General features: G+C 53.4%; 1 protein-coding gene across 2 annotated transcripts in view; it reads left to right on the forward strand.

The window, feature by feature from the left end:
* ASTN2 (astrotactin 2) overlaps nucleotides 1–25,935 on the forward strand; it is a 358,900-nt gene that overhangs the window by 103,529 nt on the left and 229,436 nt on the right. For both annotated transcript variants that reach the window (XM_064469222.1, XM_064469223.1), the window contains 2 exons: nucleotides 7,482–7,631; nucleotides 15,841–15,948. In XM_064469222.1, the coding sequence (XP_064325292.1) occupies nucleotides 7,482–7,631; nucleotides 15,841–15,948 (258 nt within the window). The remainder of the gene's footprint in view (nucleotides 1–7,481; nucleotides 7,632–15,840; nucleotides 15,949–25,935) is intronic.

The following is a 25,935-nucleotide window of genomic DNA, read 5'->3' on the forward strand; positions in this document are numbered from 1 at the left end:
GGAAAGTACGGGGTGACAAATAACTTGCAGCCTCCATCGATGGGGCCCCGATTGTGGTTGGAGTTGGAAACGATGCTATTAATACAATGCTTATTCATTTCCTATAATAAAAAAATGGAAGTGCTTTGCAATTACCCAATTCCGAATGAAATTAACATTCCGTGGCATTTTCCAGTAAACGGTTAGTTTGCACACATGAGTGGAGGCAATTAGCTGGGAAGCGATTGAGCGTCGTGACTGGAGAGAGGATGAAGAAGGGTCAGGGCAGCCGGTGCTGGGAGGGTGCTGCCGTGGGTGCCAGCTCTGGGTGCCCCTTCCCCGGGGGGCTGGGCGTTCTCCTGGGTCCTGCCAGTTTGAGGAGCCGCTCCCCCGGCTGCAGCAAGGACAGGAGCTGCAGATACTATCTCCTCTTCTTGATAGGTGAGGGAGGAACTGCAAAGCTTTGCAATGAAGAGGAAAAAGAGTGGGGGTGTGGTCAGAGGGGCTGGGGTTGCCCTGGTGCTCCCCGGGGTCCCCGTCCCTGTTGCGGGATGCTGAGCAGGTCTCCATCCCCCTCCCAGGCTGCATGCCAGCATCCCTCCCTCCCCGTGATGTGCCCCAAGTTTTATTAAAAACCAATGGAGACATTTTCTTCCCAGATTTGGTAAACTACTGAAAACTTCTGATCCTATCAGGTTTTTTTTTGGTGTTCCCCCCCCCGCCTCATACCAGATAAGGACTGTGCTGGATCTGAGCCCGGAGCTGAGGGTGGTAGAAAACAGGGTAGGGAAGCAGGCATCTCATGAATATATGAAGGAGGAAAGTACATTTGTTCAGTTTCCTTCAAAGGAGATGTCTCGAATAAAACTTTATCTCTTCTTCTGCTACCCTCCCCCTCCAATTTGCAATTAAAATCAGACTTTTATGTGTAAAAATCTATTTTTATAGCAAGAGATTTATTAATGTATATGATAATCTATTAACGTATTAATACCTATATTAAAAAAATTATACATTTTCTATTTTAAAACTCAACAAAAGGGGCCGGGAGAGAAAAGAAGGAAAAAGTCGAGATAGAACTCAAGCATTTTCAAAACGCTCCCGGGTTCCCATATCCCTCCGTCGCTGCATCTGAAAACCCCTCTGTGTAAAAGAGCTTCTCGGAGAGAGATTGATCCTCCCTCGCGCCGCGTTGGCAGCTGGGCTGGGGGCCAGCTCCGGCAAAGCGCGTGGTGCCACGTATATCATTTCCCCTGATGGGTTCGCCTAAGAATGGCTTGGAGCTGTACGCGTTGCAGGAGGTGCTTGGTCCCTTGATGTATGGGTATGTGTGGTTATTTGTGCTTTGTTTTGAATTTTATATATATGTATATTAAATATACGTATCTATATATCTCCTGAGTTGGTTGTATAATGCAGCCAGCAGTGTCCTGGTGTTCTTGGACACGGTGTGCCTGCATGTGGCATATGATGTGACTAACGGAGAGCAGGGGACCGATGGGGACAGAGACTCTTGCTCAAGAGGTGGTAGAGTTGCTTGTTGGCTGGAAAAAAAGGTGGAGAGCTAAAGCTCTCAGGGTTTCTCACGTCTTTGCTGTATCCACCACGCTCTGTGGCAGGATGTTGTTCTGCAGATGTGTTTTCTTCCCAATACGTGTGAAGCTGTTGTACAAATCTCTCCCACCATCATCACCAGGCATCAGTGTAATTACCTAATTTTACACTAGCAAAGGTCTCTGGTTTCTGGAGCTTAGCACCTTCAGGGTGGCATTGTTGAAACTCAGCCTGCATCCCAGCTTCAGAACAAAGACTGTTGCTTATTTCATGCTTCGAAAAGCAACAAACACCCATTATTTAGAGCTGGTGAGAAAACAGAGTTTCCACCATGTGGAAAACTTTAAGTATGGTGAAATTTATGCTCATCGCAAGTAGAATCAGAAAGTTGATTTCCTTAATTACTTTGTAGAACAGAAATTTCCAAAATACCGATCCAGAAACATCAAAATATGTGTATTGAAACTCAGGGATCAGATTTGGGGGAAACAATTATAATGTTATTAAACTGCCTTATACACACCTGATGTTTACATGGTGCATTAGGGACATGGCGATGCATTAGCCCTTTCGAGCCAGCGTCAGTGGTTGCCAGGAGGGCGCCCTCCCCTCTGCCTAGAAAAAGTGGATTATTTGAAAACTACTGGAAGCAGTGGGTGAGAGGGCAGGAGGTGGGCCTGGAGAAGAGCTGGGTCTGAGTCAAAGGGGCCGTGTTCTACACGTGGCTACACGTGCCGTCTTGAATGTGTGCACAGGTCAGGAGGTAAAAATCCCACCACCCGTGACTTCTAATTGCACCCAAACTTTTTCATTTAATCCTTGATTGAGTTTGACATGTTCTTGCAAAACACTTTGATTCCAGCAAAGCAGCACGCTCAGTCGAGCAGCTCTTGAGCTGCTCTGTGAGTTACTTCTCTCTCCAAAACTCTGGGAGTATTTTAACCACCAGTAATGTTGAGGAATCAATAACTTGCCCTCTGACACTCAGAAATCAAAGATAGGGATGGGAAAATCAGATGCCTGAAAAATTATATTTTTTAAAAATATGTTTTACTCAACACCTAGTGAGGGAGGCTCCAATAACAAGCTGCTCTTGCCTTCCCAGTCTTCTTGCTGCAGCTGTAGCGTGAGGAGGACAGGGATGGCTGTAGCTCCAGGGACCAAAACTTGAAGCCGAACGCAGAAGACTGGGAGACTCAGGGATACTGGCACCTTTGCAGACCTTAAGCCTCACTGCTCGGTTTTAATGTACCTCAAGACCTGAGCCGTGGGGCTGTCCAGCTCTCCCAACCGCTCAGCGGCAGCACGAGGCGTTGAGACTGGTTTGGGGAGAAGCTGCTGCCTTTCCCCACCTTGCTAGTGTCCGGCGCAGCACCAGGTGGGGCTGCCAGGTACTGGGTGGGTATAGTGTCTCTGCGGGCTGCAGGAGCATTGCCTGAGGGCATTCTCCGGTGTGGGGTACAGCTGCTCTATTGGGGTCCTCCAAGGCTATGTCTGAAGACCCTAAAGTATCTCAGTGAGGTTGAGGGCTTTTTTCCAAGGGCTACGTGGTAATTCCATCGCCACCGGCTTCATCCTGGCTTCCCAGCCTCTGCTGGCAGAAAACAGGTTGCACAGTCAAAGGGGTATTGCAGTTCCTTGTTCTGGCCCTCGGGAATGTCCTGGGATGATGGAGGCACCATCCAAGTGCAACCAGCGGAGGTCAAGGCATGCAGCCAGCACGTCTCTCAAGTACCGGTCGTGGGTGGTTATGTTAATCTAAGCCTGCGACGGTGTTTGGGAGAATCCTTCCTGGCCACTGACGCTGGGGAGACGCTACTTTTGGTATCTCCCCAGAAGAACCCCTCAGACCCATCCTGTGTGTCTGGGAAAGGTAGGGCTCTCCTGGCTGCACCGGGAGTCCCATGAGGACTGAATGGGTGCTGCCGCTTCCCATCTCCATTGCGGTGTATTTTTACCCGAACATCGCTTGTATTGTTCAGTTGATGACTTTGTTGTTGTTGTTGTAATTTTTAAGCCAAACAACATATTTTTCCACTGCAATTTGTGCCAGCAAAGAGGAAGGAAGAAAGGAAGGCTGTTGGTATGAATTGTTTTGTGGGAGACATGCAAACGAATAGGGGAGCCATAAGGAGAGCAAATCGCTTTCAAAATAGCGTATGGGGGTGGACAGGAGGGAGGTGTATGACGGTAACATGTAATGTGCTTTACAAAGGTACGGTGACCTTCAGCTGCGTCCTTAAATTGCTGCCAGAGATGGAAGCTGATTTTGCGGAGGCTGAAGAGCCTCATGCTTCCTCTGCTTCGCTTGTTCCTGGGGTTGTTACGCTGCCAGGGGCCCTCGCTATAGGATGCGGTGAGATTGAGATCGTAGCGTTGTGCCAAACCTCGGGGTGAATCTCACCACCTCTGCCAGGGTGGAGAAACTCTCGACGTGGTGGTGAAGATGTGAGCTCAGGAGCCCTGATGGATTTATCTCCTGGAAACCAGGGATGGGAGAGAAGGTAGTCTGGCAAGCTTCGCTCGAGGAGAGGACGGGCCTGTTGCCTCTAAATCTGCGTCGTGTTTGGCGGTCGCTGGGAGGAGCTGGTGCCCGGGCGCTGGCGATGCGGCCGCGGTGCGCTGGGGAGGGGAGCGGAGCAGCGTGCGGGGAGCGTGGCAGCGCCGGGAGCCGCCGGCTGAGCCCGGGTTTAGCCTGTGCAGCCCAGGCGGGTTCTGCTGGGGTATTCGAAGCTTTGCACTACCCTGCGGTAGTGTGTGTCCCTGTCCTTTTCAGAACTATTAAAACCTCAGTGGGAGACGGGAACGCCAAGCACGTGTGCAGCGTGTGCGTGGCACGGCGGTGCGTGTGCGCAAACTGGTGTTTGCCGTGCGGTTGTGTGATGCCTGCGGAGGCACCGGTCCAGGCGGTGGGTTCCTACCCCTGGCTGTCCGGGCTCAGATGCTGAATATGGAAATCCCTGGGTGACAAAGGCCAGGTGGCAGTTTGCGGTGGACTCTGTCTCTTTTATGGGTCTGATGGACACCCACATAGTCAATAGGGTCCCAGCAGCCTCGGTGAGTGCAGTGCCTCATTAAGTTACGGTGCGTTGGTTTCTTCTCCCTCCCCCTCACCGTGGTTGGCAGTGCATGAAGGGTCCTTCCTTCATCCTTGACCTCTGATGCTCGTTCAGTTGAAGCCCAGCTACCTTTCATTTTCCATGAGGGTTTTATCCATGCTGGCCATGTCAAACTCTACTTGCTGAGATCATGTCGACAAGGGTTGGTTGTTGGTGTTTTGTTTTGTTGTTTTTGTTTGGGTTTTTTTTTCTTATTATTGCTCTAAATCCCTGAGCTCAGGGACACAGAGAGCCCAACAATGTGCTGCCGCACACGAGCTGTGCAGCGCAATGCGATGCACCAGCTTTTTGCTCCTATTCCTGGTATAAGTATTTGTAGCATCATTGCAAATAGCCGGCGACTGCAGGGGTCCTCTCCCCACGAAGGTAATGCTCTCCCCCTGCTTTTGGCGTTCGCTCTGCTGACGAGCAGGCGAGCAGATGCCTACGGATGGATGTGCCGAGCGTGGTGGCCAGATGGGATACGATCACTGTGGCGCTGATTACTCCCATCAGCCGAGCAGGGACTATGAGAGAGCCGTGACCTCTCCGCGTTTCATCGCTAGCTGAAGGCATGGCCCCCTCCTCCTCCCCTCCCGTGCTCTCCTTCTGGCCTCCTTTTGGTAAATAAGCCTCAGCAGCACGGTTCCCGAGTTCCCTGATCCGCTCACACACGTTATATATCGCACGGCCCCAAGGTTCAAATAACTTGCCATCTGTTCGCGGGGAGGCCCTGCTACGCTTGCTCCCAGGCGGAGGAGCTGCGGGGACGGGCTTCCCCCCGCAGACACGGTGCTGAGCCATGCTGGTGCTGCCGCAGCATCCTTTCCCGGTGCCGCGGAGGCGCCCTGCAAGAGGGGGTTGGATATGTGCTCTCAGAGGTGGGACTAGATGCTCTTTGGGGACCTTTCCCTGCTCTGGATTTTGTTTTTTTTTTTTTTTTTTACCCCTGCAATGCTGCTTGCTGGGGCATCCGACACCACAGGATCTGGCCGTGCCTGCCATAAATGTAGAGGGCTTTGGGGAGCTCTGCCTTTGATCTGTGGTGCCTGGGGGACCCCGGTGTAGAACAATTGGAAGACGTAACATAGCTGGTCCCTTAGGCCACCCTGGAGAGAGCTCTGGAGCTCTCACGAAATGGTTCCCACCTTTGGTGCTTGTGCAGGCGGTGGGTTTGATCCTTGTCTCTCCATCACCTGGTGCAGCAGTGCTGAGTGGATGGATCTTCTCCCAGGCCCTCCCAATGCGCCTGTGCCCACGGGCACAGCAGCCTGTCTGCTCTTCTCCGGCGCTCCCCCTCCCAATGGCCCCAGTAGATGTCGGTACGTTCTCTGCAGCCTGTGTGGGTAGAAAAAGCATCCTGGGGAGGTCTAAGAGCCTCTTTTCCCTGGGGAGGCCCAGGACATCACCTTTGGGATTTGAGGAGAAGAAAGGAGGAGCTGATTCATGGGCTGGTGTGGCACTGCCTGTGGCATGGGGCCGTGGGGGCTCTGTCTTCCCTGCAGCGCCGGTGGCTGTTGGAGGAGTCTGCTGTAGACTCCGCGTTTCAGTCAAATCCTTGTCTGGATTATAAATGTCTCGTCCTGCATGGCCACCTTCTCATTTCACACTAAAATGGGCCCTGCCACATGCTGTGGAGGGAATTAGAGTCCATGGTCCGGAGCAGTTACGCACCTCGAGCTCGCCGGGTGCCTGAGGAGCTCCATACAGATCTAATGTGTCTCTGGAGCCGGGAGATGCAGTGGGGTGATGCATCAGCCTGCAACTCCTGGCGGGCTGGGGAGCTCCGAGGTGCTCACTCATTCCTTACCGAGCGGGACGCGGGGTGGCTATAGGGCTGGGGATCCCTGCCAGCCCCGCGTGGGCACGCCATGGACAGGGCGAGCTTCAGGAGCTTATCAGAGGACTTTGTGACTCTCAAAACGGAGACAGGACAGAGGTTATGTTCTGCTAATGAGTTTATTCAAGGAGCTGACAGAGGCCAAACCATTTGTTAAACCTGGGAGACCGCTGTGGCCTGCAGGAGGACAAGCCTTTTCATCCTGAATTTCAACTTTGCTCTTTGTTAGTGCTTTCATGATTTCCCATAACCGCCTGTTGTGCGGGTGGGTGGCGAGTTTCATAGAACAATTCAGGGGCTTTTTTCTTCCGTATTGCTGGATAGGGGCTGTGTGAGAGCAAGGAGGGGAGTTGCTTAAATATAAGCAAGGTGTGATGTTCCAGGGGACATTGCAGCAAGCTTTTTCTTGAGCTCAGGTGCTGCTGCCCAGCGTGTGAGTTCAGCCCCTGGAAGTCCCCAGGGATTCCTGGTGCAGCTCACGGCATGCCCAGACCGGCTCTACATCGTTTGCCTCACTCCCACCCAGCCTTGCCCCTGGCTCCATAATCCCAAACTTGCCTGCTGGGGATTAACCAAGGCCCCCAAAGGCTGCCAAGTCTGGGGTTCGACTCCAAGCTCCCAGGGCAGAGTTGAACCTGACCTGAAGCCATCTCCGTGCTTGGGGTGTTCCGGTGTGTTTTGAACCCTTCAGGCTTGGATAAGGGCACGATGCTTCCAAGTGCTCTGCATGCACGTGGGGGAAGAGGCAAGGAATAATCCAGAATGCTGGGAAAGCAGTGTGAAAAATGCAATTTCCATAAACTCATAATTTTCTAATTCCTGTGGCTTTGGTAAAGCTTGGAAAGTGGTGGATGGATCCCCGTGGGTGACTTCGGAGGGTCTTGGCAGAGCTCCTGCCCCAGGACTCAGCTCCAGCTCACGCTGCCCTCTGCTAGGAAGGGGTTGTACGGGCAGTGGGGACGTGGCTGCCCGGTCCTCTTTTAACTGCAGTCTCTTTGCTGGCGTTGCAGCTCCCGAGGTGACGCAGGAGACGGTGGAGTCCCTGATGCAGAAGTTCAAGGAGAGCTTTCGCACCAACACGCCCATCGAGATTGGGCAGCTCCAGCCCGCGCTGCGCAGCACGTCCGTGGGGAGACGGAAACGCCGGAGCCGGCCCCGAGGTAGGCTGCCGCGGTCGCCAGCCGCTCCTCTGGTGCCCTGGATTTGGCCACGTCCACAGGAGTTTGGCTGGGGACGAAGGCAGGAGCTCCTTGGCCTCACTGCTGAGCATGGGGAACCCGGAGCTCCTTGGTGATGGGTGAAGAGGCGCAAACACCATGCAGCGTCCTCTGGATGGTCTGGTGGAGGTGCTTGGGAGTGGTGTCACCTCACGTTACGCCCCCCCCCCCCCCCCGGATTTATCCAGGTCTGCTGCACAACCAGGGTCCCTGCCAGCTGCCCCATCTAACCGAGGTTCGGTGGAGTGAAATACACTTTCTTGTCAAGTTTTTATTTCAGAGGAAAGAGTGAAGCTCATTTTGGCTCTAACTCCCATTGCTGGGGCCTCTCTTCGTTGCACTTTCCCAGTACTTAGAGTTTTTTGGGCCATTTTTTTAGGGGCCACACAGAGGGTGGGAGCAGCATTTCATGGCTCTGTAGGCTTGCGCCACACAAAAGCGTGCTGGAGGGCTGCTGAGTTGTATTTGTAACCTTGATTGCCATTGCCAGCTGCACCGGAGCAACGGGAGGAGGTTGGCTGGAACAGCCCCGTTAGCAGGATTGGTCCCTGCGTTGCCTCTCATCAAGCGAAACCACCTCCTCCTATTGCTATCGCTGCTTAAAACGGTGATGGCGTGGGCTAAGCGGTGAGTGCCGAGGCTGCGTGGAGGGTTTGGGTCCAGATTTCTAGCTGGGGATGAGGAGGAGGAGGTGTTGGGGTCCCTCCAGGGATGATGGGCAGGGACGTCCCTTGGCCGTGGGCTACCCTGTGCACTGCGGGTCTCTGTGGCAGTGCCAGAAACCGAGAAGGAAATACTTTTCTTTCTGTTTACTGTTGGTTTTGTTTTTCATTTATTTATGAGTCTGAAATGTGATCTTTTATTCTGGATACATTTTCCTGTAATACAGGCCTGGAGAGGGCTGCTTTTATTATAGCTCTGCTCATAAATTATTCACTTAGTGTGAAGAAAAAGTTCTGACTCTTTAACTGGTTTAAATTATTTGGTTTCTTTTCTAGTAATTATTCAAATACGTATATCTGGATTTTAGCGTGCGTGTGTGTGGGTGCTTTGCTGTCCACAGTGACTGTCTGGTGAAGTTTCCCTGACTCCCTGCTCCAGCCTCATGGTTTTTTTGTTTTTATCTCACTTTTAAACCTCTGGAAGGCAGGAGGCTTTTTGGTCATTAATGGAGCAAGTCAATTAATCCTTATGGCCAGGCTTAGGAGGAGACACGATGCCCAGCTGCAGGGAGAGCGTCTGGCTGCAGGGGAGCAGAGTGCAGCCCCGAGCCAGCCTGGCTTGTCCCCCATCTCTGGCGATACGCACCCTCCATCTCCCACCTCCCCAGGCTGGTGCTCCCCTGCCTCCCTGCAAATCCCCAGCTGTGCCAGAGCATGCCCCAGCGCCGTCTTCCCAAACCTCGCCCCATCGCCGCTATCCCCCTGGATTCCCTCTGCCCATCGGTGGCCACAGGAATAGTCAGTGGATACTGGGTCAAGAGATCCCCTTCGTCGCCCTCCATTTCTGCCCAGCTTGTGTTTCCTCTATACAGGGGTTGGAGATTGGCTCGTGCCCAACATCTCTGCTTGGGATGGGGAGCTGAACTTCCCCTCCCGCTGCGGTGACCCGCTCGGAAACCCAGCTGTGGTGCTCAGCCAGGTCACCCTCCCTCCCTCCCTCCCTCCCTCCCTCCCTCCCTCCCTCCCTCCCTCCCTCCCTCCCTCCCTCCCTCCCTCCCTCCCTCCCTCCTTCCCTCCCTCCCTCCCTCCCTCCTTCCCTCCCTCCCACGGCTGCTGCACGGGCAGTCCTCAGCCCTGTGCAATTACAGCTGGGCTGTCCAGCAGGTCCCCAGCAGCAGGCTCAGCCAGACTTGTGTTGGAGAAAACATACTGCCTCCCCTGGGGCCCTTGTGCCCTTCCCTCTGCTCCCGGTGAGGAAGGGGCCCCCTGGGAGCCAGAGCATGCCCAGCTGCCCAGCCTCAAATCTTCCCTGCTGTGCCCGTCGCCGTATTTTGCTCTCGGGCTGTCTCCCGCGGCGTTGGGCGTGTGTCTCGGGTATGCCAGGGTGCCTGCTCCGGGCAGCCTCTTGAACACCTGAATTGTGGGGCTGGGGAAGGGCTTTGGGGGTGGGATGCAGGTGATGGGGAGGAGCTGGGCACCAGCACCTCGAGCTGTTCTGGTCCTGAGCTGGTCGCGATGGTCCCAAAGGTGCTGCAGGATGGGTGGGGATGTCTCGCTGCACCCCCGTGCTGCTGGGCTCAGCTCCAGTAGAAGCGAGGAGGATGGCTGTAAGTGAAGGGCCCAGGTTAGCTGGGAAGGGGCTGCTGTGGGTGTTCCCTTGTCTGCACTGGAAGCAGGACGGGTACCCGCAGCATCAGTGCCCAACTTACCATGGTTTCCTTGGGTCTCTGTTCCTCCCAGCAGCTGCTCTGCAGATGGTTGCGTGTGCTGTCAGAGGTGGTGGGGAGCTCTGTCTGGCCTTAGTTGCCCAAGGCATAATGTACCCCATGGGCTTCAGGAGGGGACTGTGACTTTGAGTGTCTCCACCTACGGGGGAGCCCTCACTGGCACACCCTAGGAAAAAGATTATAAGGTCTCACTCCCCACAGTCCCATCCCATCCTCTTTTCCTTTTAATTTAAATTTCTTTTCACTTGTCAAAACTGTGGCCAGGCGCTGCTGCTGAGGCTGTATCCATGCTTTTCCCTCTCCTCTCCCGTGCTGGAGGTTTTGTTTTTACAGCCCGCAGTTAATTGTCCCTCCAGCGGGCGAGCAGTTGGAGTGCTATCAAACATTAAGGTTAAATGATGATATCACAACTCGCGATGTTTGCATTTTACATCCAATTGCAAACACAAACCCTTCGCCTCATTAATCCTTTGCAGTCCGTGAGGTTTTTTTTCCCTCCCCCTAAATGAAATTGTCCGTTTGGGATGCATTTATTTCCTTTTAACAGCCCTGTGACAGTTCCACCGATGGAGTTTGCATCCAACTTTGTTACTGGGTAGTGACAAGTTGGCCTGATGGATGCATGTGTGTAATTATTTTCTCGCAGTTCGATTTAATTAATGCTTAACCTCATCAGAGCCCTGCAGTTGGAGCGCTCTCCCCGCAGGAACCGCGCGCAGCAAAAGGATTTCCTTATGGAAAGGCTCCGAAAGGGCTCCGAGTGCCGCTCCTGCAGCAGCACGGGATAAACCAAACCAGAAAACAACCAACCCACCTCCCCGGCCCAACAAAAACAGATCTGGGACAAGCTTTGCCTTGCTTCGCTTCCCTGCACTAAGTGCACTTAAACTGCTGCCTATTGCTTGTCATTAAATCTGATTCTGCACTAAGTGTTTCTAACAGCTCTGGGAAAGGTCGTATTTTGCCAAGATGATTGAGTTTAAAAAAAAACAAACCCCCACACCACCCTCTCCATTTACAAGTACCATATAACTTTATTTTGTCTAGTGCCTTTTTCATACAAACTTTCTCCCCAAACACTTTTATGGAGTGAAGCACGTTTAGAGTTTATAAATAATAGAGGGAGAGCGAGGATGATAAGAGCTGAGGTGCAGGAGGGGTGGGCTGGAAGGAGGATATCTCTGCTGAGGGCTGGCAGCGTAGAAGGGAAGGATGCTGCGTCTGAAAGGGTCTGGATTCACTGGCTCCCAAACTGCAGCCAGGCTGGTACTGGGAGCATCCCAACCCAGCTGCATCAGAGCGGGGCTTAAACTGGGAAGCGATGCCCTGGGAAATGTGGGGAGAGGCAGTGGTGCAGGGACCGAGGATGCCTTGGCTGATGGACCACCCTGTGCGCCCGCCCCAGGGGCTGGGGGGTGTCTAGGTGCAGGGCTGGGAGGTGGCCTTGGGGGGAGGCCTGTCTGCGCAGAGAGGGGGTCTGGTGCCCTCTCCTGGGGCAGGCCTTTAAAAACACCCTGGCTTTGAGAATAAATAAGCAATTAAATAAATCCTTCTGCCTGAGGCGGGATGGCGCTGTTCATCAGGGTTGCAGCTTCTTGTGTTTTAGAGGTCTTGGTTGTGCCATGAGTTACCCCAAGTTACCCTCGGGAGGAGAGCCGGGCTCACCCACAGTCCCTGCTTTTGCCAGGACACCCCTGCCTCCCCTGTCTGTCTGTCCTGTAGTGCCCGTGGAGCATCGTGTTTTGTTGGCGAGGCTTTTTTGGGGTTCAGCTGGGACCTTTCACCTCATCTGAGTCAAAGCATCACATCCAGCTCCTTGAGATGGTTCTTGGTGAAAGTAAAACCCGTCAGAGCTGTGCAAAGGCTGGGGTCTGGACTCAGTGCAATCCCAGTTTTCTGTGGCGGAAGCCGCGGGGTCACCACCTGGGTGTCGCAGCACCTGCCCCGGGGTGGGTTTTCTGGCCATAGGCAGAAAGAGAAAGGAAGATCAATGAGGAGGAAGAATTTTCAGCAGCTGAAGCCAGCATGCGTGCCTGTGTACCCCTGCTGCAATGACAAACCAGAGCAGAGCGCTTCATTTTTTAAAGGGCTTTTTTTCTTTATCCTTTTTTCGTGTTGACTGGACACATTTCAAAAGAAAACGTTTGCGTTTGTTTTTTCTCCCTAAAATTGCGTCTAATTTACGTTCCTCTGGTCACGTTTGTTTTTTTCAGTTGGCTGGTGTGCTTTTTGGGGATAAATGAATGAAACAAAAAATCTCCCCTTAGCTAATTGTATGGCTCCTCGTCGCCCTGCCAGCCCTCGGTGCGCGGACCTCGCGGCAGTGCTGGGGAGGAGGGGATGGGGGCTCATCAGCTCGTTTTCACTGGGAAGCCTGGGAGCAGAGGGACTCGTTGGACACCCAGGAGACTGTGTTCCACGGGGCAAGTGGGCGCGGAGGTGGAATGAACGGAACGGGGTCGAGCAGGGAGGTGGTGGGTCTTGAGTGCTGTGGTGTGCAGGGTTTGGCCCTTGCTCTGGAGGGGTGGGGTGCACGGGCACAGATGTCATCCAGGGGGACAAATACGAGCTCCCACTTCTGTTACAACATCTAGCTTGGAGGGATTAAGTATCCGAGGTTAACCTGGCCTCAGACAGGAGTTCTCCAAAGAGCTTCTGTTACTTATTTCTTTATTTTAACTTGGTTTTGATTTGTTTTGCATCCATTTGGCTTCCCTGAGACGCTCTGTAACCTCTTGGCTTTGGGGAAGGGATTTAAAATGTCACGTTTGCTTTTTTTTTAAAAAAATGACAGAAATGCGCCTTTAAAAATACACGTGGTTCTGGCTAACAAAAAGTCTTTGGGGATAACAGAGCCCTCTAATTCCCAAATTTTATTTCCTTAGTCCCTATTGAGCGTTAAAGCTACCATCTTTAATTATGCCATAACGAGAGGTGTTTGCCTTGGCACCCCGCCTTGCTCCCCGCTAAATTAATGTCGGGCTCAGAATGAGCGCCCTACCCTGGCGCGTGGCTGAGCTGCGATCTATTTGAACGGATTAACGAGCTTGTAAATCTGCAAACAGGATTAGAGGCGAGAGCATCCTCCTTGAGCTCCCCCTCCTCGGCTGGTCCCCAGGCGGTGGGGCAGGAGGCAGGGAGAGCAGGCGAGGAGGGGGAGCTTTGTTTTTTCTTAAATCTAAATGACGGGGTATAAAAGGGGTGTAGCTCCTTGGGGGAGCTGCTGGGAGAGTTGCTGGTGCGTTACGGGTACCTGGTGCTACGAAGCTGCTGTTTCCCTGTCTTCCCTCTTTTAAACATCTTATTCTGCTTTGTAATCGGTTGTGGCGATTAGAATCCTTTTTCTGTTAGCTGGTGTTTTTTCCTTTCTCTTTTTAAAGCAGAAAGGAGTGCTGACCAGGCAGGGCTGCTTGGCTTTAGCTGGCTGCTCTCCCTGTTCATCCCCACCAGCAGCTGCACATGGGGGCTCTCTGCTATGAGCGTCCTCAGCCCCATCGTGAGCATCCTTGGCCCTGCCGTGAGCATCCTCAGCCCCGTGCCCCGGTGAGCAGCCTGCCACAGAGGCCAGCCAGTGCAGCTGGTGCCAGGACATATTGCCCCAAGTCCGAGAATTATCACAGGGATGCTTCAGCAAGATTTTGGGGCCAGTTAAACATGAAATCAGGTTCATGGTGGAATCAGTTGAGGATCAGCGCTCCTGCATCCTACGGGCTGCCTCAGCTGGGCTGTGGGACCGCCAAAACTACTACCAAGATGTGTTCCAGCATCCTTGGCAGTGTGACGGGGTAAAAGGGCGTCCCTTGCAGCCATTCCTCTGCCCTGAGCTCGTGTTTCCAGGCTGACCTCTGCCACCGCGTGTTGGGTCAGAGGAGATGTTTCTGCTGCGGGCTGGGGACCTGCGCCGGGTCTCCCAACTCCTGTATTTATACATCCTGCGTAGTGCTGGGTAATCAGAAAATGCAATATCGCTGTCACCAGCTCTCCGAAGACATCCAGCCTGAGTAATTTAACATGTCAGCGCCATCCATCACGGAGACGCAGCCGGCAAACAAACGTGGAGCGGCCAGAGGGGGCTGGAACGGTGGCTGGTGGAGCGGCTGCTGCCTGCACCGGCTGCCTGGTCACCTTGGCAGCGTGCGAGAGTGGAGCAGGCGATGGAGATCACCGCCTCTGTCCACCCCCGGCCACCTACCCGCACAAAAGCAACCAGGTCTGGCTCACGGGAGGGTGGGAGAAGGATGTGCCATGTCCTGCCTGCACAGGAAATATCCAGGTCCCTCTCCTGGGTAGAGGAGATGCTCTGCCAAGCTCCCGGGGGAAAACCCTCCCATAGCTGGCGTCTTTCTCCCAGCCCTGGGTGCCTCCGGCAGCAGAAGAGCCTGGGGCAGCCCCTGCTCGGTGGGAGAAGGAGGTGTGCAGCAGAGCTGCAGTCCTGGCCAGTTGCCCAAGGGCCTGTGTTAGAAGCCCAGGTTAATTAAGATTTTCCTTGCTAATGCAAATAAGCCTTATTGGTTTTACCATTCTGCTGTGCCCTTCAGAGCCCCCGTCCCTGGGTGCAGGTGTATCATGACATCAGATGTTCACTGTGATACAGGGGCCTGAAGAGGGGCTGACAGTGGGTTATGGTTTGGGTTGCAAGTCTGTAAACCCCCCCAGACCCTGTGTCCAAGCACTAAACGCTGCTGGCTGCAAGCACTGACCCCTCCATCTGCTTTCAGGAGGAAAGGAACTGGTGGAGCCTCTTCCTACCCTCCCTGTTGAGACCCCCCTGAGGGCACTGCACGGCCAGGTTGGGGCCTGGATGGGGCAGGAGCCACGTGCTGAGCTCCTGGCATCCCTATGGCTCCTGCCAGCCACCTCTCATTGCAGTGATTCAGGATTTCAGAGGGCAGAAGGCACTGCTCGTTTTCTGTTCTCCTGCCAAGAAGTGGGGAAATTGTGCTTCTGCCTAGAATAAAAGGTTTTTTAAAAACAGTAAAATATTTTAATGGCAGTTTAAAGGGCCACTGTCAACCCCTTGAGGCCTCTTTGCTTTAAACTCTGCAAGGATTGAAGGACTTCTGCCAGTTAGAGTCTGTGCTGCTTTTTAAGCATCTGTCGCTCCTTGGTGGGGCTGGTGGCTGACGTGAGCGGGGCCCCTCCAGCACCTCACACCGGCTCCAGCTCCGGGACAGAGATACTGGGTAAACCACGAGCCAGCCCTGCTCCTGGCCACAGCTGTCGGTGCCGCCGCTGTCGGGATGGGTGCTGCTGGCCATTGTAACGAGCTGGTGGGCCAAAGTGGGCGCTGAGGGAGGGAAATGGGACCCTTGCCATGCAGGGGGGTCCCAAGAGCCCCCCAAGTGCTGTATTCCCCCCGTGTCTCTTGTCTCAGCTGGGTTTGCTTTGAAGCAAGCACCTAAAATTTACTGTACTTCACCATGTGGGTGACCTTGGGAAAAGGAGCTTCTACATTCAGAGGTTTTATTTGTAAATACATTGCAATGCATTTGTAAAATTCATTCCTGAGGGGAGGAAGCATCTTATATTTATGTTGCAATTGGCACCATGGGGACTTGATTCACGACAAGGGCAATAAAGAACCAGCCAGCTCATGAGTGGTAAAAGCCCCCAGTTGATTTTGGTGACCCCAAGCAGAGCACCTGGCCTGGGAGCAGTGGATGCTGGCCAAACGCAACAGCTCTGCCGAGGAGCTCCTGGCTCCCCCCCGCTGCTGTGCATCCCAGCTGACAGGGCTGATTTTTTCCTCTCTATTGCTTGCAGGTGGGATCGGGTTTGGACGTGCCAAAGGAAACTCTGGCTCTGAGGCGGACGATGAAACCCAGCTAACCTTCTACACTGAGCAGTATCGAAGCCGGAGGCGAAGCAAAGGTACAAAAATTATACAGGCACCTGTGACAAACGTGGGTGTAAGAGGCAAAAAACAGTTGAGCACCTTGACTGTTTCCATGGGTGATGCTGTCTGATACTGCATGAGCCTAGTAAGGACCGCCATACCAGGCTGCAGTGGTAAGGACATCCCAAGGTGTGCTGTCTGTGCGATGCAGCACCGTGTAGGAGCCATAAATAGCATTTCCTGGTGATGTTGCTGAGGTTCTGGGTTTCTTTGATGATTTCTAGTATCAGTTACATTGCACATGCCCTGGCACTTCCCTAAAGCTGCATTGGCACGTGGTGACCATGTTCGTCATCGTCCTGGCACCAGTGCAGCTGTCAGGGATGGTCACCTTGGCAATTCCTTGCTCCAAACTCCTGTTTTCTGCCCTTTATTTCCCATGCAGAGCATCCGTCGGACAGAAATTTCCCAGCCTTCCTCTCGGCACAAAGGCAATTAAAAGGAACCAATTAAAAATGAGGGCTGGGGTAGGGATTTGTAGATCGGCATCCCTTGAGGCTTTTTTGTGTGTTAGAAGAGCTGAGAAACTGAAATATCATCTGCAGTTGGAAATTAGTGTCCATGTTTCCTCTGGTCACATCACGGTGGATTGTTTTTGCTCGGGACCCTTGGACCAAGCTCTTTGTAGAGGATAGGGCGAGCCTCGCTGCTGCTGCTGCATTTGAAAAATCACTGTCAGGAAATAACTACGCTGGGAAGCAATCTAAAAATTGCACAGTGGGTCTGCTCCCTTCATTTGTTTTCTGTATTAAGCCGGGCATCGGCAGAGCGCAGCATGTCAGATAGATGCCTGTGCCCGCAGCAGCAAACGTGGCCCCATTTGTTTCAATGATTAGGCATTCCGATAAATGCTCGCAATGTGTTTATTTGAATGTGAAATTACCTCAACACCTCTGATCAGCTTGATGATTGCACATGGGTATAAACACAGGCATGCACAGGGGTGTATTGCGTTTGTTCCTGCCGAATGGCAAAGCATTCCCCTTTTTTTTTCCTTTTCCATGAGTTTTAGAACCACGAGAAGTTCTCACCGAGTTTAAAATGAGCTTTTGATGAAAAGTAGGGGAAGAATTCGTGAGTTAAGGATACCTGTTGCAATATGAACATAGCTGTGTTACGGGTAAAATGATTTGCGAGAGAAGGAAGAAACTGGTCGTCTTGCAAACAGAGACAAAAGAAATGGTCCTGAAAAATCGGTGGCACGGGGAAAATTTCCCAAATGCTGATGTAGTTTTTTCAATAACTTACTCTGAAATACTGGGCTGGGTGAAAGTCCTTGGGTACTTTGGAAAAGTTGCTGGAGATTGGGGTCTTCTTTTTTTCCAGCCACCAGAAGTGCATGAGCAAGGTGTGGAAAGCTGTGTTTTAATGAAAAGCAGACAAATCTTTGCTTTCTTGCCGCCTTGATGCCATTCCCCATGAGTTCAAGTGCTCTGTCAGTCTCTCGAAACATGCTTGTGCTATGTGCTGGGTACAAAGATATGCTTATTGACAGATACGTTGGCTTTGGGGTGTTTGTTTAAGCTTCTTTGTAGGGCAGATACAAAGGAGTAGATAAATAGGATGAATTCCTTTAATTTTCATTGAATAAGCTGTTGTTCACCTGGGCAGCTTTGATGGCTGGGTTTGAAGGGAGTTCAGGAGGAAGAGCTGCCTCGCACGGTTGCAGAGAGCTGGCTGTTAGATCTACGTTGGTGTTGGAGTGATGCTGTGAGAACCTGGTGTGTTCGTGTTCGGTGGTGGCTAACCGAGGGAATTGTCTTGCATAAAGTCCCCATTGTATTTCCCCTCCTGTCTAGCTAAATTTCGCCAGCGCTGCGTCCTTGAAAGGAATTTTCCATTAGACTTTCATTGACTCTTCTCTCCCTCGTGGAAGGAAAGCAATAGCTTAGTGGGAAGTCACAGTACCGAACTCATAATTACAAGTTCAGCAAAGATCCATAATTGGATGAGATCATAACTCTAATAGAGAAGGATGCATCGTCAGATACGGTTAATTCTTACAGTGATGTTCCCGTATTGATTTCGCTGTGCTTACGTGCTATTGTAGGTGCCGTGAGATAGTTATCAGGTCCAAGGAGAGAGATTCTTTGGGGTTTCTCTCCTCGGATTAGGTTTTGCAGGATTGCGCTTAATTACTGATACCGTCAAGGCATTGATCCCAGCCGATGCAATGGGATTTTTCCACTTAGGTGGTGCATAGGCTCAGTTTTACTTTGAGCTTTGTTGAATTCAGCTGGTTAAAAGTAGTTGTGGGCTTTGTCTCCTGTAAAAGAAAGACTGCAGTTTTCATAGTGCCTTGGCAAAGGTAAATTAGAGGGACGCTCCCATAGGTAAATACTGAGCAAGGGAGAGCTTTTTCTGGTAGCTCAGGACCAGGAGACTTGTTGATATCTGCTTTTCAATGCTGGAATACATGGGGAAGTAAATCTGATCAATCTGGGCACAGAGGCAGGGCCGGCCGATGTGTGGCTGCACCACACATCTTCCCAGGTTCTAGGTCTGTGGGATCCCCTTACACTTCTGCTCTCATGTCTTTGGAAAGTCTCCAAAGACTTTGGAAGTTAAAGAGGGGGAGAGCGTAAGAAATAATGCAGGAGAGGCTTTCCCATGGAGCCTTGGTCCTTTGCTGTTGGGCTCAGGCCCATTACTGGGATTAGAGCTGGGAGAAGCAGTGCTGGTTACTGGTGTCTCTGGGGAGCTGGCTCATGCTAAGAAGGGCTCTGTTCATACCTGTCTTCAGCGAGGCATCAGTTTCCTTCACCATGGCCCTGGGCCCATGCCCACGCCGGCTCTCCGCTCTCTGCTTCTTTTTGATGGATCAGTGTGGCCTCCGCTCTGGGTGGCAGCGCTGACAGCAGGGTTGCAGTGCAGTCCCAAGGGAGCTGGAATTTGGACTTCATGTCCTGCTTTTCCAAGTGAAACAAGTCCTGAGAAGGCTGTCAGGCCATGCGGAGCTCCGTGCTCGAAGGCAGGAGGGGCGCTCAGCTGGGGCCAGGGGTGGCTGGTTTGCTTCTTTCTGCTGACCCCCATTACTGGCTCCACGAGATTTTCCAGAAATGAGGTTTTCTTGCAACATGTTTGTAACAGGTTTGTGTGCTCCAAGACTCTGCTTGCGGGGTGCAGGGGGGATGGCTGTCCCCTCTCCTACGCCCCTGGGAGAATTAGGAAGCGTGGGAACCCCCCCCCCCACGTGACCGCCGTAGTACTCGGATGGCTTTTGTCTCCAGAGCTGTCAGTCATCCCACCTTTCCCCAGCACTGACATCTCTGCGAGAGAGAGCCTGCCAGTGTTGTAGAGATGCTAATCTACATCCCCAGCTGCCCATCACTGGTGATATCAAGCTTTGATACTTACTCAGCTCCTCTCGTCTCCTGAGCAGTGTGGAATGTGTTCAGTCAGGTCCGCCTCTGACTTTGAGAGGAAAATATTAGTAGCAAAAATAAAAGCCCAAACCAAACAGGGAAGCAGAGCCCTGTGCACAAACCTTGCTTTGCACAGTGCATTGCTCCTGCTCCATCCCTCCTGCTCCGGAGTGGTGGTTGTCTCCTGCCCAGCAAAATATATTCAGCTCTGGGTCTGACTTTGCAGCCCTGAGCTCCTCAGGTCGCATGAAGTGCCTGCCCGATGGCTGTTGAAATAGAGAGAAAGGCTGGTGGGAGAAAAGCAGCAGCATCGTAACTCCAAGGCCGTATCGGGCTCCCTGCAGCGGTGGGCTGGGCCCTGCGCTCTGTGATGCACAGCTCGTCAAGGACTCCGTGAGTCTAAGGAGCCCCTCCGGCTCGCCGGTGGGGAGGGGGGAGGCGCGAGCGAGCCTCCCCCGCCTCAGTCTGCTTCCTCGGCCCTGGAGCAGCTGCTCTGTAACACAGAACTGTTCCTGCTCTTTTAAAGCCCTTCTAGGAGAAGGTTTCTAAGGGATAAATGAAGGGTAAATCGTCATCGCTTCGGGTCTGCAGAGCAGATGCTGTGCAGCTTCCTGAGGAACCTGAGACAGGGGAAGCGAAGGAGACCCTGTGAGGGGCTAAGCACCCCGATCCCATGCTTCTTGGAGACCTGCAGAATCTCTGGCCCCTCCTGCTCCCCAGCCGTTGTCCCTGTGTCTGAGCCGCTGGGAGCTGCCAGGAGCCACCACGGCTGCTGGTGAGCCCCTGGGGCTGGGGCGTGGGCTGATCTCCACCCCCCCGTGAAGCACAAAGGTCAGGTACAGAGAGTTGCTGGAAACCTGGGAACAAAGCAGAGCGCTGGGTGCGAGCGCAAAGCGATGCTGTTGGTACCATGATGTGCTGAAGCGCACCCAGCACGGTGACCCAGCTGGGATCTCTCATTGAATGTCCTCAGCTGGCTGCTGCTCTTCAAACAGGGCTCTGGCAGGCATCTGCTTCAGCCCGAGCTGGACGACCCCCAGCCCATTCCGTCATGCTTGGGTCTGGGATCACTTCGGTCCTCTCCGCATCATCTCGGTTGCAGCCTCTTAAAAGAGGAGGGGGGAAATATCCCACCCTGTTTGCATGCATTGCTTGCATCCAGGTGGTACCTTCCCGTCCCAGCAAGCTGCTCCCATCCCAGGTGAGCTCCCCAACACCCCAGGGAAGGGGGGGACGTGGGTTTGGGATGCTTCTTGGCTGAGGTCTCCATGAAAAAGGCGCCCGGCTGTTTCCGTACCACACAGTGATGGTTTAGACAAATTAGCAGAGTCCAATTATGTAGCTAGGATTGGTGTCAGCCGCGCGTGTGTGCGCACATGTGTACGCCTTGCTGGCTGGTGAAGTCTTCTGAGGGCTGTTAGAGAAATGAGAAGCTGAGCTTTGATCTGCCTCTGTGTTTGGTGTTTAAAACAAGGCCTCTTATAAGGGAATATTAGGTATTCGGAGTCTGTTACATACAAGGAATCTTCGCTTTGATCCTCTCCTGTCTCCGGAGGCAGCAGACACTTATTATTTCATGGGGAACTAAACGAAATGCAGAATGAAATTTGGGTGCTGCTCTCCGTGCTCTGGCAGTGCCCCCAGCCCCGCCAGGGCTGAGCAAACGTCATGAGCAGCGTGTTGCCCCAGCTCTGCCGTGGTCCTCAGGGTATTGCTCCCCCCGGGTCCGCACCGCCTCGGGCTCGCCATGCCGGCAGCCTTCAAACCGGGGAGGGGATGCTTTCAGGAGTCAAAGGGACACAAAAGGTGATAAAGCAAACATGTTGGTTTGGGTTGTTTATAGTAGCAAGAGGGAGCAATGGGTCTGTCCATGCCTCGTGCTGTCTGTCTGTGCTCGGGGAGCCTTCTCCCTCTCTGCTGGCGCTGGCAGCCCCGTGCAGCTCAGCTGCTGTGTGTCCCCTCCTCGTGTGGTCAGCCCACAGCACGGCCAGCCGTGCCCCAGCCCCTGCAGCGCTGCACGACTGGCTTCCCTGGGAAGGGGACACACAGCCGCTCGCTGCGGGGACAGACGGACGGGTCAGGGCTGGTGTCTGGCACACACCCGCTGGTTTGTGGCACATGGCGCTACGCTGCTCTCTGCGAGGCCAGGGAGGAGCACCCCAGAGGGGACAACTGGTGTCTCATATGACCCAGAGACCCCTGAATCTCTGAGGATGAGACCTTCATGACACAAGTCTCATTTTTACCTCCCAGAGCACTGGGGTACATCCACCCCCCGCAGCTGCACCCCTGCAGCACAGCCCCTGCACAGACCCCTGTGGAGCCCCAGGGCAGTGGTGCCGATGAGGGATGCTGTAACTTTCCAACCTTTCTTGGCTCTCAGAAGCTGTCATGGATGGTGTTTTTCCAGCAAGCAAACAAACGTGGTGCTTTTGCATGATGGCTTAATTTTGCTCGCAGAACAAGCAGGCACTGCATCAGCAAATGAAACCCACCCAGCGCCCCTCGCCATCCCTATTAGACTCCGTCTGTGCAGGGAAGCTGGGCTGGGGCGGCTCCAGCCGCCTCTTTGGTTCCGTAAGTCCCCGGTGGCTGTAGGTACGGGGGTGCACACGTGCTTCTGCCCATGCATGGGCACGTTCGTGGGGTAATGAGGTTATGGGGAGAGGGGCTGCTGCAGGGAGCTGGTTGCAGAGCGTGAGCTGGGGAGCAGAGGGGTCCGCAATTAAAGCAGTTGTGGTGCCGTGGCAGCCGCAGGCTCTTTAACTTCCCCGGACTGCGCTAGAGATAACAGCTTTTACATCTGTTCCTGGAGGCAGTGTGGGTCTTTCTATTTATTTATTTATTTTTTGATTGTATCTGATACAGCCTCAGCGAGTAATTGAGTGTTTGAGAGTGAAAAATTATCTCTCCGGCTTGGCCCTTATCTTGACAGCAAAGCAGCACTTTTAATTTAATTTTGTTCAGAGCATGTGGGTAACAAATTTCACTAATCGCTCTGCTGTCGCCCTCCGCATGGTAACGAGTCTCTTGTTTCCCAGGAAGCAGAACATAAACATGGTGCTGGATGCGGGTGGGAGGAGGGCGAGGGTTAGCGCGGGCTGGAAAATGAAGACGCATTTCGGCACCGATGCTTGGCGCGCCCGTGACGCGATGGATTTGTCTTGTGGCTGGAGCAGGAGGAGGAGTGGGAGGAGGCACAGGGTGGTGGATGTCACACTGTGCTGGTGAAGCTCGCCCTTGCGCAGCGTTTGGCTGCGGGGGAAACTGAGGCACGGAGGGGACATGCCTCAGCCCTGGGGAGCTGTTGCAGAGCAGAGTTTTTTAGTCGCGCTTTGCATCTATTCCAAAAATAACGGAGGGAGGGGAAAGATGACGTGTCTGGCTTTGGCGATCCCAGCCCACTTCCCAGGTCCCAGGCGGCAGCGCGGCTCTGCCTGCGGGGCGGCGGTGGGAGAGCGGACAGGGCCTGGATGGGCGGCGGGGTGGAGGTCCAGCAGCGACGGGCCGCTCGCCGGGTGCTGGGGCATCTCCTGCCAGGTCCCAAGCCCTCCACGGCGGCCTGGCCCCAACCCCAGCTCCCTCCTGGTCTCCAAAATCAGTTTGGCTGTCTGGCCAGCCCTTGACTCGCCAAGTGCAATCCTACCTGAGCTGTGACTCAACACGAGCTATTTCCTAGATAATGATTACTTTTTTTCTTTTTCCTGTAGGAATAATGTTTTCATTACACTGTATTGAAAATTGCTTTCCCTCCTCCTTAAAATGAAGCCTTCCACTCAGATTTGCCTTTGTATTTGTATATTGTAAAATTGGGACTCATTTGGAGTTTAAAACAAAAAAAGATCAGGCTTTAATTCCACGAGAAGTGTTTCCATTGATTTGCGTGAAAGAAAATTCCAGTGCAGGCAATCTCTGCCTTTAAATATGTAACTGTTTCTTTAATGTGATTTTATCTCAACTGATTCAGCACCAAGAACATGAAAGCAAAACTGACTTCATTGATTTTAATTGTCCATGCCCAGAGAAATGCAAAAAACATAACAGCGCCAGGAAAGCAAATCGGGTTTGCACAAATTCTTCCCCGTTTGCTGTGCCAAGGGAGGTCTAAGACAGGAGGGCAGGAGACCCTGCCAGTGGTGAGCCTGCCTGTGGCGATCAGGGCTGGTGGTGATGGGGCTGGGGGTGGTGACCCTGGCGCTGATGGGGCTGGGGGTGGTGCTGGGGCTGGGGGTGGTGACCCTAGTGGTAGCGATGCTGACCCTGGTGGCGATGGGGCTGGTGGGTCAGCAAAGACCAGCATCTCAACCTGTGCCACCTTAGTCATCTCCATTTCCCCCCTCCCCTCTGCTGCCCCTTCCTTGCCCAGCCTTCAAAGCCTTTCCCTTCCCTCCATTTCCCCTCTTCCTCCTCCTCCTGATTGAAATTTGCTAGCGGCATCTCCCTGCAAGCTGCAGGCATGGTGTTTTAGAGCAAAGGGGGAGCACCACTGGCAACTGTATAAATAGGACGTAAATACATTTATTCAGTACATGAGGCATTAAAACTCCAGGAGAACATAAAGAGCCGAGGCTCACTCCTCTTGCAGGAGGAGCGCAAGAGCTCGCTGGGGCGAGCGGCGCAGGCTGTGGTGCGCACTAGAGCTCAGCCACCGAGCCCTTGACCTTGCCGCAGGGTCCGACAGCCTGACCCTGACCTCCCTGTGGCCCTGCCACCCCTTGGCATCCTCCTTTTCCTGACCCACACCCCAGGACGGACTTTTTCTGCAGCCCCCTGTGCCATACCAGAGGACGCGTCAGCTAATTGCTAGTGGGTAATTCATAAATGTTAATAGTATTAATCTGATTCAGTGTGTGCTTAGCAAGATCAAATCCTCTATAAATCCAGAAGTGTCTGATCTCACCCTCCTGCTGCACAACGCAGCCGTCTTTCCTCCCTGCTTCCCCCCTCCCCTCCCCTTCTTGTGTGCACCCTCTCTGCCTTCTTGGGGGTGAAAGGGGTCTCCCCCGGCACGGGGTGGGAGCAAAGCTGCCACTTCGGGGCCGATCCCATCCTGCTGGCTCTGGGGCAGCCCTGTGCCCAAATCCTGACCCAGATCCAGACTCTGGATGTGAGCACCTTCACTCGGGATTTGTCCGAAGCAGCGATGGAGAAGGTGCCAGCTCAAGGAGAGGCTGAGGCCGGGCGAGGTAGAGAGGGTCTGCAATGAAACGCCTGCTCGTACTCTCACCCCGCGGCCTGCGGGCGTTCATTGCATCAACGTCCATCGCCTTCTGAGAGAAGCGCCTTGGGGCAGGGCGGTCCGTGAAGGCTTGGTAGGTACTGTGGTGTGGGAGAGCTGGAAGGAGGATGTCCCATCCCATCCCGTGTGTCTGGTGTACTGGAAAAAGAGGGACCATCCTGAAGTGGAAGGGGTGGGGAGGCCGTGGCGAGGGGCAGAGGCTCAGGGCAGGGAGGGGAGATGGTCCCTGGCGGGGCCGTGTCCCGTGGCAAGAGCCACCTGCCAACGCCGCTGCTCATCTTAATTGGCGTTTGATTTGATTCAACGCGATCTCCTGCTTGTAAAACACCTTGAGATGTTTCTGTGTGTGAGGGTGTCCTGGAAACGCTGTTGTACCGTATTAATGAGCCTCTGCTTGAACATAAAGAAGGATCATTAGGAGCGCCCAACTGACATGGCAGCAGCAGCAGCGTGCGTCGGGAGCAGCGTGGGGAGGCGAGAGGGGCTGCGGAGGGCTCGCTGCCCCCCGGGGGTGCCGGAGGAGCCGCTCACCCCGCGCCGGGCGCTTCTGCATGCGGCACGGCACAGCGGCCGGGCGCTGGTGGCTGCGCCGCACGTTGCTAAGCAGTCCAGGCACTCGCTGCTCTGCCACTCGGTTTCCCCAGCCCCATCTTCCTTGGGCGGCAGAAATACATTTTAATGTCCAAGTAGCCGCGAAACATTCTGTATTATGCTATTATCTCCGGGGGGGTGGCGAAGATTGCAAAGCACTTGGTGTTTAACACCCACATATGGCTAACACCATGGGCTGTGTTGATAAAGATGGGGTAATTAAAGTTTATTTTTTTTATAGACTAATCTCCCAAGCATGTATTTATGAGCCTGATTTAGAAACATCATATTACCAAGAGTGCGGGATATTTGTGTTGCTTGTAAATCCATATGTGTTCTGAACATGCCTCTTTTGTTTTTTTTCCCTTAAATTTAGGCAGCACTGCCAATATTAAAGAAATGAGCTCGGGGTTTTGGTGGTTCCCCCCCCCTCCTCGTCCTTTAGGTGGGCAAGGCAAGTGTACAAAGCAGCGAGTAATTAACTGCATGAGGAAATGATATTTCAAAGGAGACAGAGTGCATTTGGAGGGGCTGTTTGCAGAGTGTTTACACCAGTGGCTTTGAATTTATCTTCATCTTGCAGCAGGTGCAAAATCTTCAGGGGAAGGTGGCGCTTTGCAGGCTGTTTGAGCTGTCTGCAGAGGGGCCCGCATTTCTCCGGGAAGCCGGAGCCGGGCTAATTGGCACTGGTGCTTAAGGGGGGAAAAGTCCTGGATGGGAAAGGTGGTGGTGGCAGGAGCCCCTCTGACCACAGCCCTGGCTAATCC

This window comes from Phalacrocorax carbo, chromosome 18, assembly GCF_963921805.1.
Source record: "Phalacrocorax carbo chromosome 18, bPhaCar2.1, whole genome shotgun sequence".
NCBI classification, from domain to species: domain Eukaryota; kingdom Metazoa; phylum Chordata; class Aves; order Suliformes; family Phalacrocoracidae; genus Phalacrocorax; species Phalacrocorax carbo.